Raw genomic sequence first — 15972 nt, 5'->3', positions numbered from 1 at the left:
TTTCACTTTACAATTTTCGGTTGTCTAAACTTGAAATTCATACAATAACCGGGTTCGTACAAACAAAAGTTAGGCAAATTTTAAGAGAACCCAAAAATTTAATACTACCAAATTCAACCCCCCTCCCCCTTGAGTCGTAAGTGCATCCAAACTAACGATAACCGTAATCAAATCGGTTACACTTGAAACTACTTATACTTTGGCCCTTTGATTTTTGTTTTCACTTATTCTTTGAAGGGAAAATAGATTAGAAACAAAATATTTCATATGTTTTTATTTATGCGACATAATTTGAATTGACACATATTTTAATTAAGAAACGAATACTTTTGAAATTTATAGGCTTAAAATGTCTTTGCATTCGTGTGGTTATAAGACTTTTGAAACTTATGATCTTAAACATGTCATAATATTTATGTAGTATAAAAGCTTCTTATTAAAGGTGATTATAATTATAAAATGAACTATATTTAAATTTAAAAGTATAACAATTTGATAGACTAAAAAAGAAAACATACTATATAAACTGGAATAAATGGAGTATGTTATTGACTTGATAAATGATTAATGTAGCAGATATATAGTATAATGGCTAAGCAGCCAAGTTTTAAGAGTCCAAATAAAGTATCTCTATAGACTACCCCCTTGATTTGATTGAGACAGGACAATAGAGAATAATGTGGATGTCAATCCATTTTATGGCGACAAAGAGAGAAATCAACTACCATAGTCCATAAATAGATGAACTTTTGTTTAAATTAATTTCTGATTAAATATGGATAAGAAATCACTTAGGAAAGCCGGGAAGGGAATTATATTGGACTGTGCAACTCTTTGCCAGAATGAGAATTTATTTCTGCTACACTATTTATAAGCAGTCCAGACAAGTATTTTGGAAGCTTTGCTTCTTAATGCCACTAACTTTTGAAAGATTCTTACTTCATAGTATATTTTTTTCTAGGAGGGAATAGGGAGAATAGAAAATAAGTATGTTGTTTTCTTCATTAGTGAATAATGCGGCCTACATATTAATATATTATAATGACAAATGTATCTTTATCATGAAGAAATTTTCTAAAAGGCCTTTAATTTAGTTGTTAGCACTCACATCATGCTTTTCCTAACCGGCTTATTAATGAACCATTAAGGAAATTGGTCCACGTCGAGCTTCCAAAATTAAAGACTTGGTTCATAATTTACAAATGGACCAACTCCACTCATATAAAGTTTGAAATTCTGCAAGCGTGCTAGAGGTTATGAACATCACTATTTAAAATTAATTATAGGTATTCCAAAACAAAGAAAATCAAATTGTCCCTAACTGTGTATAAGTTGTTAGATGAGACAATTCATATAACTCAGAGATGGTTAAAATATTTGAGTTCGACTTTCAATTCACACGTCAATGAATAGTGCTTTGCAAAGTAATACTTGGTAATGAATTACAAAAATGTGATATTTTTAATTTGAAGTTTAAATTTTTCAACAAGAGGTTAACAGAATGCAAATGAAAAACACTAGGAGAAGAACATCTTTAATTTTAGGAGCATGATATGTTTCTTTTCCTAAAACATTCGGGAATATTCTACCTGTAATATAATATGTACTCTGTTATACAATAAAAGACACACCCCTATAAATATTCCACGAAGAATAGTACTCTGGCCATTTAGAAGAACTTACAATAGATACATATAGACATAAGAACATACGATAGATACATATTGACATATCATTGACGGAGCCAGAAATTAAAAAAAATTAAAAAAAATCTTATGCCAAGGAAACTCAACAACTTATATTATGTGCAAAAAAATTACTTTTACCCTATTTCCAAAATGTATAATTTTTCAACAGCCCCCTTCAGCCCCTCCACCCCTGCACCATATATATCAACACAACTCCAGGTCGTGGACAAGTTCACCAGAAAGCTTTACAACTAGCTAAATGAATATGAAGACATTTTGTTTTTGAAACTCTGCCCCCTTTTGTATTGAACTTTCATGTTCAAGACCTCAAAGCCACAACTTGAATTCACCAGAATTGTTCCAATATGTAGCATCATATGTATATATATATATATATATATATATATATAAAAAAGGCAGAAAGGATATAGAAGAACTTGTATATAAGTTTGAAAATGTGAAACATATTATGTATTTGTATACTGCGGTATTATCATACAACAAGATAAAAGTTTAACAAGCAGAACATAATTCTGAATTATTGCATAAGAACAACCCAAATAAAAAGATAATTAGACATCATCCCTATATCATATCTCTAGTTTTTGGGAACCCAGACAATGTGATCTTCAGGAAGGAAATGGCAAACAGGAACAGATCCAGGTGTAACCTTAAGCACTTTGAAAGCCAAATGCTTAGGGTTCCATGCTGACGTGTCCTTATGGCAAACAGCCACTGCTTTAGCCTTTGTTCCATCAGCACCCACCAATGAAACTGAGTATGACTCTGTTGTCTCTGTTTGGTGGCAGTAGAATACTGCATATGCATAGTTTTGTTTGTGGCAAACTACAGCATTTGATTTCCCATTTTTATTGTTTCCCATCTTCTTGGCTCCTAGGATAGTGTATTTCTGCATTGGGGTTTGTTTCTCTGTCTCTGTTGACAATGGTTTCACTTTATTTCCTAACTTTGATGTGCTGAAATCAACCATGGATTCCAATGAAGTTGCACAGTACTTCTCTTCTCCTTTAATTCCTGTTAGACAAAAATAATAAACAAAGTAAGAAGAAAGCCTTTTAAGGCATGAAAATAACTTTTCTTAAAGAGATGTTATCAGTATACGGTTTAAATTTAAAACTAAAATTTAATTTATAAGTATACTTCAAGTTTTAAAATAAACTTGAAAGTATCAAATCTTTAAGTAATACTATATAAAGCCTTTAAACTCTTTTTTGCCTTTCCGACTACTATACTTCACACATACTTATTACAAACTAAAAGTTTAAGTTCTGTACATTAATTAATGGTTTAAAAAATTTATACACCATCAGGTTATAAGCAACTATAGGTAACTTTTTCCTAACAAGTCTGATATAATTACCTGGAAAATAGAGCGATAATATTCTGTAAAGATTAAATTGCACTGATGTTATGCTGTTACTATGTACACTTAAATAACCCATCTAAAAATGTATACCTGGCTCTTCACATTCTTGGACAGTTTGCTTCATGACCTGAGCCTCTTCAGAGTCGGGGCTAACAGAAAACTGGTTAAGAATTTCCGGCATCTTGTTTGAGCTAAAGGGAATAGAATTTGCAACTTGTCGAGGCAAGAAAGCGGCGCCATTTGCAGTTTTCACAAACTGCAATTTCATGTTACTCCCTTGGTGCAAGTCTTTCTCAAGGAAAAACAATGCCACGTTAGGGTTATCATGAAGCTGATCATCTTTAGCAGCGTAATTATAAACGAACGGTGATTTTCCAGGGTTGACACCGACGGATACCGGTGGGTGTCCGTGGTGGCCAGGGGTGTAGACGCCAACACCTCCTTTGCCGACACCAACGTGGGTCCCGTGGCCCGGGGTGTTTACGTTGACACCGCCTTTGTGGCCCACGTTGACGTCGGCGCCGTGGTGGCCGGGGGTGTTGACGTCCACTCCACCTTTGCCCACTCCTACGGAAGTGCTTTTGTCCTCTGTCAATCCTACACAAATATATGCCAACAAATTCAGTCTTTTGGTAATTGTTGTATACTTGTATATATGTTTATTGTACTAGTATAAGGTATATAGGTACTAGTGGTATAATTTTCTCTTAGATAATTATAAGTAAAAAAAAAAATTCTGATGAACATTAACTGCAAGCGAGTAAAAATAATAGTAATAACTAACATCCATGTTATCATATTAAACTATACTGATATTATATAAAGAAATTTTTAATCGTCAGTATATAAAACTTTTAACTGTTAGAGACCGTTGATATATAAATAATGACAATAAAAAGTATTTCATATACTGTTAGGTTATGTATAAGATAATTACAATACTAATTTTATGGAAACAATAAGTTGGTATGTGAAAGAAAAAAGGTAAGTAACACGTCAATGCATAGAAGTTACTCCATATTTTATTTTAAAACCACCATATTATTTCTTTTGGAAACATCTCAGTTTATTTGGTGTTACCAATTCTTTTAAATTTAAATCCAAACTATGACAATATTAATTTGTATACGCACTGAAAGCGAAACTATTAAAGCTTCGAACTGCAATACACTTCAGGATTTGTAACAAAGTTCTTAAAAATTAAACAAGGTCCAACGAAACAATATTAATTGATTCTAAGTATTTATAGACTAACCAGAAGGCTGCAGAGATTCTTTGATTGCCTTAGGCATGGGAGTATTAGGCAGCTTAGTATTCCAATATGTTTCACCCGTCGATGCTGGAAGAGCTGCATAACTTGCCACTAGTGCCAACTGAAATATTAACAAAAAGAAGAATAAGCAAACATTAGATAATAGGTTGTTTACTAGGAAAAAAAGAACATGAGCTGCAATATGTAGCTTTTAAATGAGAAATGAAAATGAAATAGTACTCACTGAAAGGTATGTGAGAATATGAAAGAACTTCAACTCCATAGTTGAACTTAAGCAGAGAGAGAAACAAAGAGAAATATTGTGAGAGGATATAGATCAATTGCTAAAGAAATTAAGGCTAAGTGTTGAGATGGAGATAAAGGTGAAAGTAGGAGCACTATTTATAAGCGAATTGTATAAGAACTAGAGTAAGAAAATGAGAAAAGCAACTCATCACCTATCTCAATTAATTTACTTCATCTGTTTTTGTCTTCCGCCTTACAGAGCATTCAATGCTATTGAGCTAATTTGTACGTAATTGACGGTTCACATCAGTAAGGTTGGGAACATGGAGGTTGGCTAGTAATACTTGGTACCCCAGTTTGTGACATCGATTCATACGTACATTTTGGTCTGTCTTAATACGTATGTACTTATTTCCATTGTTTCACATATATAATCATGAGAACACAATTTTGTACTATTCAACTTTAATGAAAGTTCCGAATAAGGGACAACTTGGAAATTTTAAGAATATATATAAATGATAAAATATTATCTTTTAATTTACGAATGACCTACTACTCCATCCCTATTCTACAGAATGAATTAAACCGTTCGATTCCATTCTGCAACAGAATAGGGAGGGTAAGAGGCCGCCTATAAAGTTTGAAGGTTTAAATGACTTTTTCAGACTAATCTGTAAGTCAGAATGTAAATAATTTAGCTTAAGTTAATATTGTTATTCTTTTTTACACACTAACTATGTAGATAATATATTAATATAGCAGACGTTGATATCCTCGGTGATAAAAAATGTAATTTATAAATATATTTTTGTTCTTTAGTCCTCCTGAGTTTTTCTTTATAATTGATTCATGTATTCTCTATACTACACTTGTATCCTAAACTAAGCACGAGATAATTTTTATCATGTTATTATAAAAAATAAAAATAAATGAGCTTGCATTAAGAGATTAATTGTAGTATCTAAATCAATAATTTTACCAGAATAGCAACAATTCTCAAGAGTCGATTTTCTCAGCGGAGAAACATTATTATAAAAATCAGTGGGGTTGAAAGGGGAACGTTGTCAGCCAAGAAACTATTTTTTCTTAGCTTGGTTAAATTTGAGAAAAATTAGATTCGGATGATTATTATACATGGGTATTATTAACGAAGGGCATATCTACTCAATTTGCATATACTTTAAGGGCATAACTGGCCCTTTTTCTCTTCTTAATCAATTAATTAGGTTAACTGGGGCCTCCGCTTAAATTAAGGGTATATTTGGACCAACAATATATTGAACTTTGAAGGCATATATGAACTAAACTATTATCTAGGGAAGGAAGAACTTTGAAGGCATATATGAACTAAACTATTAGGGAAGGACATACCTGCTAAATTTCAAATACTTTAATGATATAAAATAGAAAACATTACAGTCAAACGCAATTCGATCATCTAATTTACAAAATATGTACACAATGTATAGATAGTGTATATTTTGTACTAAATATACATATACTATACATATCTATACATAACATATCCAGCCAAAATGAATATTTACTTAATAAACATATACTATACATACCTATACACAATATATATAACTGAAGTGTACAGATAGTATATGCTTCGACTATATTGATAATCGAATTAACCCACGGATACATTTAGATAATTTTCTCTATAAAAATAGGTTACACTACATGTTAATTTGTGCTTTCGGATTATCTCGCAGAGTCCCTCATATTCGGTCCGTAAGAAAATCCTCTTACCATTTCTAGAAACTTGAAATGAATTTTGGACATAAGTGTGTTGCCACCCATAACCTTGAGGAAAGGGGGTACCGTAGGTGCGAGAAATGACACTGAATTAGTCAAAGTGCTAAAGGACACGTGGAGCACTAGCAGCAAATTCTGAACTTTTAGAACAAATCAAAACTACCAACCACCAAAATTTATTAGGGCTTCCGTGGAAAGTTGAATGTTGCTAGTCTTTTCTGATCTTCATGGCAAAATGGTCTACCATGCCTCCACAAATTCACCTTTTTACATACTAAAGTCTAGTCATCAACACCAGCATAGGTTGTGATGGACAGGTTGGGTTTTCTACATCCTTAACTAGACGTTTCGGGTTTGAGTCCCGCATAAAAAAAATTGTTAAGAGTGCCACACCCAAAAATGGGCCCTGCAATGCGTGATCTAGATTTAATCGGACTCCAAAATGAGTACCGAATACCGAGTGGGAAACCAAAAATAGTATCTTATCATCAGTTCGTTGCAACCGACTCACTCTATTTTTAGTAAAGGAGCTTGGAATTCTATCGCAAGAAAGAAATATGTTTGTTGGCCGTTGGATGAGAACATATCCAAATTTTGGTGTCTGCATATAATAATGTCACTACAAGAAAGTATAGAAATCGCAACAAATTTTTTTATATTTGGCAACAACTTAGTTTTATTGTTGGCAATGATTTTTTTATTGCCAAAGAATTTAATTTTGTTGCCATAGTATTGATTATTGTTGCAAAAAGTACTTTTGGCAACAAAAAAAAAAGTTGTTGCACGTTGTTGCAATAACAGCCATTGGGAAAAGTTCATGCAACAAAATATTTTTTTTGTTGCCAAAAGTACTTTTTGCAACAATAATCAATCTATGGCAACAACAAAAATTTTGTTGCCAAATATAGTTTTTCTTGTAGTGTGTACAAATTGATCAACACGTAAATGTTACAAGGGTAATTTAACTTCTGATAGAACGTTCACTGATACTGGAAAAATATTCTTTAAGGTCTCGTTGCTTCCGTGAATCATTTGAGTCTTGATACAGTATGTTTTTATGCTTTGTTTTTCAAACTAAAATGTGTTTTTCTGATCTCTTTATATCAAAAAATTATTTAGAATTATATTAACCTTGAATATAAAGTTGATACAATACATAAGTAATTAAATAGTTAACATTTAATTTTTAATTTGTTAAGTTTATATATAAATACACCAGCAGAAGAATAAAAAAACACTGTTCAATTAATTGAAAGTTAGTGTGCTTAATATACTACTCCCTAGTTAGTGTGTTTAATATACTATTCCCTCTGTCGCAATTTATGTGACACTTTTCGCTTCTCGAGATTCAAACTGCATGAACTTTGACCAACATTTTAAGATGCATTTTTTCACCAAATTGATATGAGAAAAGTTGTAACTTATAGTACTTTTCATGTAGTTTTCAAATATATAAATTTCAATGTTAAAATATTGAGTTAATCTAAGCCAATTTAGCTTCAAAGTTTAGTCAAATTGACTCTCGAAAAGTGAAAAGTGCCACATAAATTGAGACGGACGGAGTATATTATAAGGATCAAAATTAGAATTTGTTATAGTTCAGGAATAACAGAAATCACAAATTTTCCTTTAGAATAAAATAGGAAATTTAAACATTATATAATAGCCCAACACACAAAAAATAATAATTTTGGTCTTGATCTTTTTACAAATTTTAGCCTGTATTAATTACTGTATAACCTATTTCTAATCAATGTGTATATATTATGTACTTGTATACACTATGTACTTGTATACACAAGGTATACGACAACTATAAACTGTTATGGCTAAACAGGTAAAAATATTTTTAGTCATGTGGCTAAAAATGTTAAGATCCCAATGGATTGTTCGGTAGAAAGACCATTTTAACCCTACCTAAAAATTCTGTCTAGAGACATGCTATATCATACGTGAATTTTGACTTTCGAACTTTGTCATTCAAGTTTTCATGTTTAGTATTCATATCGGAATTATTAGTTGCTTTAAAGGCTCAAACCTTCCGACCCTATTTAATACTGCCGAAAGTTAGGCAGAGCACATCAAACATGTCGAAAATCTTGATTGAGTGTACAATTGATTTCTTATAGTGTTAGTGGGAATTTAGATTAAAAAAATTCAATATAAAAAAAGATGGGACACATGTAAGCAACATGCAGAATCTTGATGGATTTGGAGAATGTGTCATATAATATTCTAGCATACGAAAGCCTCTAATGTTCCAATAATAGTGTTTTTCTTGGAAAATGAAGATTCTTTGGCTTTGAAAGTCAATGTATAAGGAGTTTTAGATAACAAATTTAAGACCAATCTAGGACAAATGTATTGTGCAGAAAGTCCAATCTAAGTTTGTCCCTTGTCTAAGGAAATGACTCTGGTTGGCCCTTTTATGTTTTAGATCGAGGATCTCCTTGTCCGAATCCTATTTTTTTTATGTCAACTACCTCATTCATTCATTCATTTTATGTAGCATAAGATCTTAGTTTGAACTTTATGTTAGGTAAGAGGCCGTGAATGAACCTTTCTTTAATCTGCGATACTTGAAATTCACTCGTTTGCGTACATCTTACTCTCTCCAGGTCTTAATACACTAAAAATGTTGTTGTTTTTGTTGATTCTATATCCCTATTTTTCCGTTTGCTATCATTTCATTTTTTAGAGGTATGAAAAATGGAATTGCATCGAGTATCATACCGTATTAAAAAAAATAAACACATTTATGAGTATGAAAAATATACCGGATTTGATTGAATGATTAGAATTTGAATTGTCAAGTCATTCATAACTATTTAGGCAAAATAAGAATTTATTTTAATCAAACTGTTTATTTTGCTACAATAGTATCATTGTAGAGAATTTCTACTCTGCTTTTCTTTACATCGTTATTTTGTTCTTTAGTCATGAGGAAAATTTTGAACAATATTTTAAGATATTAGATTACTGTTATTTCATGTGTGTGTCTGATAAGCATTGGCTTAAATATCTCTCTTATATCATAGATATCTTGCAGATAAAAACAAATTTCAATAAATTGTCTCTTTTCCTATAAAATTTCTACTATAACAGAAGCATGGGTGAGGACTCAAGGTCGTCGACCAAGGGCAAAAACGTAATTTCACTCACTTATAAAGATCCTCTGCCTCACGTACTATGTATCACTACACACATTGGGAGAAGTAGAAGAAATCAGTTGTAAATTTAAATGTGGACCCCCATTTTGTTGCTCATCTTCCAAAGATATCTTCTTCTTCTTTTCTTTTTCTGTTAGTTGAAGATTATCGGATCAGAAAACTATAAGTGGTAGAAGTTGCATACCATACAATTTCTTTTTTTTTCTTAAATTAGCATGAGAAATAATTTATATTGGTGTATCATTTTATTTACCATATTTATTAAAAATGATTGATCTAAATAAAATATTTTTCATTGAAAAATAACAATATAATTAATCAATTTTCACATTTACACTTACTCTAATAAATATGAAAAGATATTAATGTGACGAAATGAAAAGTAATGCAGTAGTAAACTGAATCAAAAAATAAATAAGACTAATTCAATCAAATTATTCTTTTAATTAATATTTAAGAAAAGAGTGTTCAAAAAACAATCATAACAACTAACTAAGGGGATGAAGCACTTGAAATTAAAGTAAACTAGGAGTGTTCACTAAAATTTTAAAATATGGTTCTTTATTTAATCAGAAAATCAAATTTATGTTTTCTTTCATTTTAAACATTTGAAATTAATTTAGATATTTGAACTAGTGTATGTTTAATTTAATTATAATTAATCAAATTAGATTTTGATTAAAAAAAGGTATTATTTGAGTCTAATTTACGTACATTGACAAGGCAATATTTTTACACTTTTAAATTAATGAAATTAAAATTTATTGATTATAGCATATTACTTCAATTAGTGTTTAATATTACTATTCTTTTGTCTCAAATAAGAAGGGGAAAACAGTTTCCTTTTAGGCAAGTTATCTCTTTTTTAAAAAATATTAATGAAATTATTATATTGAGGTATTTGAGTCCCGCAAACTCTATACTCTAATCAAAAGTTAATAAAATAAAGTTATGGATACGGAATATGAATTATTATATTGATCGTGCTTTGTATATACAACTTATTGGCAATTAGAAATGTAAAAGAATTTAAGCGGACTTGTGTTAGTGGATGAGGCACAAGGTAAGAATTTTCATTAACTTTTGTCAAATGATATTCCCTCCGGTTTAAAATAAGTGTCCAGTTATCCTTTTTCACGCTCTTTAAGAAAACACTACTAACTCTTAGGAAAAAAAATTGGTATTTTGATTAAACTATTCTTAATTAATAAGATTCTTACTTATTTATTGTCTTGAGTAAATAAGAATAAATATGAAAAATAATTAATTCCTTCTTAATTTCGTAAGTATACACTTATTTTGAATCAAAATAAAAAGGCTAGATAAACAATAATTTTGAACAGAAGGGAGTATATATGTAAACAACATGGTAGAAACTGTGCCACTTACCAATGATGCATCAATGCCCATCTCTCCTTTGCAATTTCATATCAAAACAAATTCAATTACGAATAGTTATTCCAAACTTTACCATGGCACGAGCAGTAAATATCTAGTATACTTAAATAAAATATACTTAAATCTAAATAATTTTATTATCTCGTCTAGTTTGTAGTTATTGATGCCAATCCCATTATCATTTCTCCTTCCCCTACCCCTTCCCTTACCCCTACCCCCAATTAAAAAAAAAATCACATTATCAAATAAGCATTGATGATGATATCTTGCAGTTAAAAGAAAGTCACAAATACAAAATATCAAAATGTAAAACTGGTAAAAGTTAAATATGGAAGATAAAAATCAAACTAGATAAAAATTATTTTGATATGGATTGAATTTCATTTCGAATTTCATTTTACAGTAAATGAAAATGTAATAAGTGAAATCACAAATAAATGCAAAACTAATCGAAAAATGGAATTCACACCCATAAGGAAAATGAGCCATCAGCCCTAGCCTACTAGGTAGCAAATTCTTTTTTTGGCGCGGATTGTCCTTCAGTTGGGGTAGTCTTTAATTTTTGTTCCTCAAATTGGTGGTCTTTAAGTTTTGGCCTTCACCTAAAACCCCGAGGTTATGGGTTCGAACCCCAGCTCAGTTTAAAAAAAAATCGCAAGGCAGAATTCTGCAAAACTGTCCATGAATTTAGGCCTTAAGGGCAAAAGTTAAAAACCACCAATTGAGGGGCAAAAATTAAAGGCCATCCCCGGCGAAGGGCAATCCTGCAAATTGCCCTAGCAAATTTGCCGCGGTGTGCTAACTCTTAAACCTAATTGGCACATATTAGCCAAATTTTAATGGGTGAATTGCGTATATATACATATTAAGGAGAAATATTTACGAAACGTGACGATAGTTTTCTATTTGCAAAACATAACATTACAAACCCTATAACAGACATACTTTAAAAAAAATATATATATATATATATTTTTATTTTTTATTTTTTTTGGCTCAAAAATTTATGCATGAAAGTTGTATGAAATGTGTATATCTCGCTCAAAGCATAAAAAGTTTGCTCAAAATTTAGTGTATGAAAATGGTATGAAAACTGTATGAAATGTGTATATCTCGTTCAAGGCTTAAAAAATCACCTCAAAATTATATGTATGAAAACGGAATGAAATTTGTATCTCGCTCAAGGCTTAGAATTTCGCTCACATTTTCGTGTATAAAGTTCATGTAAGATTTCTCTAAAATTAATACAACTAACTGTATACAACTTTGATACAACATTCTAGACTTAAAATAATCGCTTAAATTTTTGTGTATAAAATGTGTATATGTTGCTCAAGGCTTAAAAAATTCGCTCAAATTTTGTGTTATATCACGTATTTTCGTGTATTCGGGAAAATTGGAAATAATTTTGGCTTGTAAGGAATAAGGTAATTATTGGTTTTATTTAACACATGAGTTGTTCATGAAAGAATATTGATGTGGAAGTGTGAGGAAGGCTAGGGGCAAAAATTGGAATTTCGAAAATTAGTTTCGAGAATTACAAAATGTGATCCATAAGTCATTGGGCTCAAAAAAATTGAATGAAAAATTTAGGCCCAAAATGAGGGGGTGGCCGGCCAAGCACTAGGCCCAAGCCCACACATTAATTAATTTCCATGTGCAAAAATAAGATAAAGGGGCCATATATTCTTCATCTATCCATTAGAAACTTCAAGAAACAAGGAAAGAGAAAAACAACAACAAGAAAAGCAAAAATTTGAAGGCCATTCGGCCATAACCCAAAAAAAATCACCCCTCAAAATCTTGCTTCTAAAATTATTGTCTTGTGGTTTTCCTACTAAATTAAGGGTCCTTTACAACTTGGTGTAGCTATTTTGGAGGAAGGGGCACTTGTTTCCTCAAGTTGACAACTTGGTCAAGTGAAGAAGGTTGGAGAAAAAGGTAAGAATCAATTCCTTTTTATTATGTTATGAAGGTTTGTTTGTGTTGTAGTATGTAGAAATGAGTAGAAATTATGGAAATATGGAAGTTTGCAAAGTGGGTGTGTATGTAAGTATGTGGCCGTGTGTATGCTATGTTGTATATATATGATGAGTTGAATTTTATGTTGTATTCTAGTTGTAGTTGTGGTGGACCTTATATTGGAAAATGAAAGTTGAATAAATTTAGTTGAAGTTGGAAGTAGGGATCATGGCCGTGTGGTGTGGAGATGGTAATGGGAATGAATTAATTTTGTTAATATGTTAGTTGTGTTGTTGTGATCCTTATAATGTAAATGAAGGTTAAATGGTTTAAGTTGGTATTAGAATGGAATGTAGAAGGTTATGTCATTTTAGAATGATCTTATGATATTATGGAAATGAAGTTGTTAAGGTGCAAATTATAATTATTGTTGATGAAATTGGAAGATGGAAATATGTTATGAATATGTATGTTGAAGATTAGAAGTTTCGGATGAATTATGGTTTTGGTGGAAAAATTGTATATTTTGTGAATATTTTGTAAAATGATATGAAATGTTTCCGAATTGTATTGGAGTGATCTTGATTAGTAAATGAATATGAGAATGTTGGTATTGAATTGAAAATGTGAAGTTGGAATGAAAGCTATTGCACTATGTTGGGAAAGAAGACTAGTTATGCCATATTGTGTTTTATAATGATTGTTGGTGTTGTTGGTGTTGTTGTTGAATTATTTTGGCCGAGTTAAATTCTCGGGGATGCTATATGTATAGGGGAGATGCTGCCCAAATTTCTGTAGGCAACTATGAATTAAGATTGAATTCTTGAAGCCTTATGATTAAAATTTGGTAAATGTGACCAATTGTAGAGTTTGGACGAAACGGGATTTGAATTTGGACTAGCGTAAAGGGCGAAAAATGTATGTAAAGCTATCTCTTTCCTTCTCTTGGCATGTCCTAGGTGTACTAGGGTTGGAATTGAGCCTCGGAAAGCATTCTATTCATAGAAACTCGAGATTGAAAATGTCCTCTTTCCATTCAATAGAATTGAATCCTAATTATATGTTTTGTTGAAAGAATTGTGTAAGCTTTTGCAAATTGCCTAGAAAGTTAGGGAATGTCCCTAGGACCTCCATGGATGACTCTATAGACCTAATATACGTAATTTGCGTCCATCGCTTCATTTGACCCGAGGTGGGCCCACTATTCCCGACTTGTCTCTTATTGTATTAATGTCTTATTTCCAAGCCATGTAAAATGAAACGTTTTAACTATCCTTCTAGCCACTAAAGGACAACTGTTTTAATAAATCCTGTGAGTCTTGTAAACTATTTTGGAAATGGAAACGCCCTCAGAAAGATTATTTCTCCGTAACTTATTATGACATCCGAAATACACTTACTATGATTCTGTCCGATTTCATTATTTCGATTTATCATTCGACATGTCTTATTGAGTCTCTGGAAATATATGGTATATTATATTGCATTTAGTTTCTCACTACTCCACTCGTGGATGCCTCAATGTTTCCCTCACTGAGCCCGTGCCAAGATATGTTGTCAAGCGTATTCCACTGCATTGTTCGCCGTGCCTCGATGTGAGGGGGCAGGTTTATTTGTACATGGGTTCTGGAGTATGTTGTGCCATGTACACACATTCTGATATGACATGATATGATTTGATATGGCCATCTGATATGATATGTTATAATGCGGGGTTATTCCCTATTCTGGAGCATGATGTGTTGTGGCGCCAGTGTCGGGGTGGCGACCACGTTCTGTTCACCGTGTCCCTTGACGGGGGCCGGATATGATATGGCATATGTTTCTGCATACGTTCACTATGTTTTGGAAATATGCATTTGATAATCTGGATATTACACTCATTTTCTGCAAGTTCTGTTTTGACTATGATTTCGTTTCTATACTTCAGACTTTACATATTCAGTACATATTCCGTACTGACCCCCTTTCTTCGGGGGCTGCGTTTTCATGCCGTGCAGGTATAGACGACATATTTGCTGATCCGCCTGCTTAGGACTATATTCTGCTATCTTGGAGCGCTCTATTGTTCGGAGCCTACGTTTTGGTACAGCCTTTTGCCATTGTACATATGTATGCTATTCAGGGGTACGACGGGGCCCTGTCCCGTCTTATGATTCTGATGTGTTCTGTAGAGGTCTGTAGACATACATGTGGGTTCTGTGTATGCTTTGGGTTGATATGATCTGTGATAGCCTTATTGGCTTCTACGTGCTATATCTGTTCATCTGTGATAGTTAGTGACGCCATTTGACTTTTTATCTATATATTCTGCTAATATGCCGGTTTGGGTTATGGGGTACGTTCGGGTGTCCAGCACGGACACTAGTCGCGGCCTACGGGGTTGGGTCGTGACATTTTATGTATGAAATGTGTATATCTTGATCAAGGCTTAAACATTACGCTCAAAATTTTATGTATGAGATTGGTATGAAATGTGAATATCTTGCTCAAGACTTAGAATTTCATTCACATTTTGTGTATGAAAAACTATATTAAAACTTTCGCTTACACATACACATTTCATACACAAAAATTTGAGGTAATTTTTTAAGCCTTTGAGCTTAAAAAAAAATTAACAATATAATTTTTTATTTTTTTAAGTTTAAAATAATTTTTTATTTATTTTTTAAATAAAAATATTTTCTGAAAAATAAAATAAAAAAACGAAAAATATATGAAAATTCGTCATGTTTCGTAAAATATCATTATGTTTTGTAAATAAGGAAAACTATTGTCACGTTTCATAAATATTTCTCCTTAACATGTATATATACGTAGTTTTCCCAATTTGAATAAGTTGGCACAAAAAGGCCATTAATTGTACCACATGACCCATAAATCAGCCACCACATATCGTTTGTTCATTTGTTTCCTATTTTCTCTCCCACGATTTCCTCCTCTCTCTTATTTCCTCTCCTAAAATTCTCTCGAATGTCTCTCTCTCTCTCTCTCTCTCTCTCTCTCTCTCTCTCTCTCTCTCTCTCTCTCTCTCTCCATTACTGCGTTTTCTCCTCCATTTTTTCACTCTCTTTCCTTTTATCTACTTAAATTTCTCCAATC

At 32.0% G+C, this 15972-nt stretch overlaps 1 protein-coding gene across 1 annotated transcript; it reads right to left on the bottom strand.

The window, feature by feature from the left end:
- Nucleotides 1-2112: 2112 nt before the first annotated feature.
- Nucleotides 2113-4730, bottom strand: LOC132635671 (BURP domain protein RD22-like). Its single transcript, XM_060352152.1, has 4 exons — nucleotides 4572-4730; nucleotides 4331-4448; nucleotides 3166-3672; nucleotides 2113-2723 (listed from the first exon to the last, which is right to left on the bottom strand). The coding sequence occupies exons 1-4, from the start codon at nucleotides 4608-4610 to the stop codon at nucleotides 2287-2289; spliced, it is 1101 nt and encodes a 366-aa protein (XP_060208135.1). The 5' UTR covers nucleotides 4611-4730; the 3' UTR covers nucleotides 2113-2286.
- Nucleotides 4731-15972: the final 11242 nt, after the last annotated feature.

The sequence above is a fragment of the Lycium barbarum genome, chromosome 4 (assembly GCF_019175385.1).
Source record: "Lycium barbarum isolate Lr01 chromosome 4, ASM1917538v2, whole genome shotgun sequence".
In the NCBI taxonomy this organism is placed as follows: Eukaryota; Viridiplantae; Streptophyta; class Magnoliopsida; order Solanales; family Solanaceae; genus Lycium; species Lycium barbarum.
The sequence above is the reverse complement of the archived record's forward strand: the minus strand, read 5'-3'. Positions and strand labels throughout refer to the sequence as shown.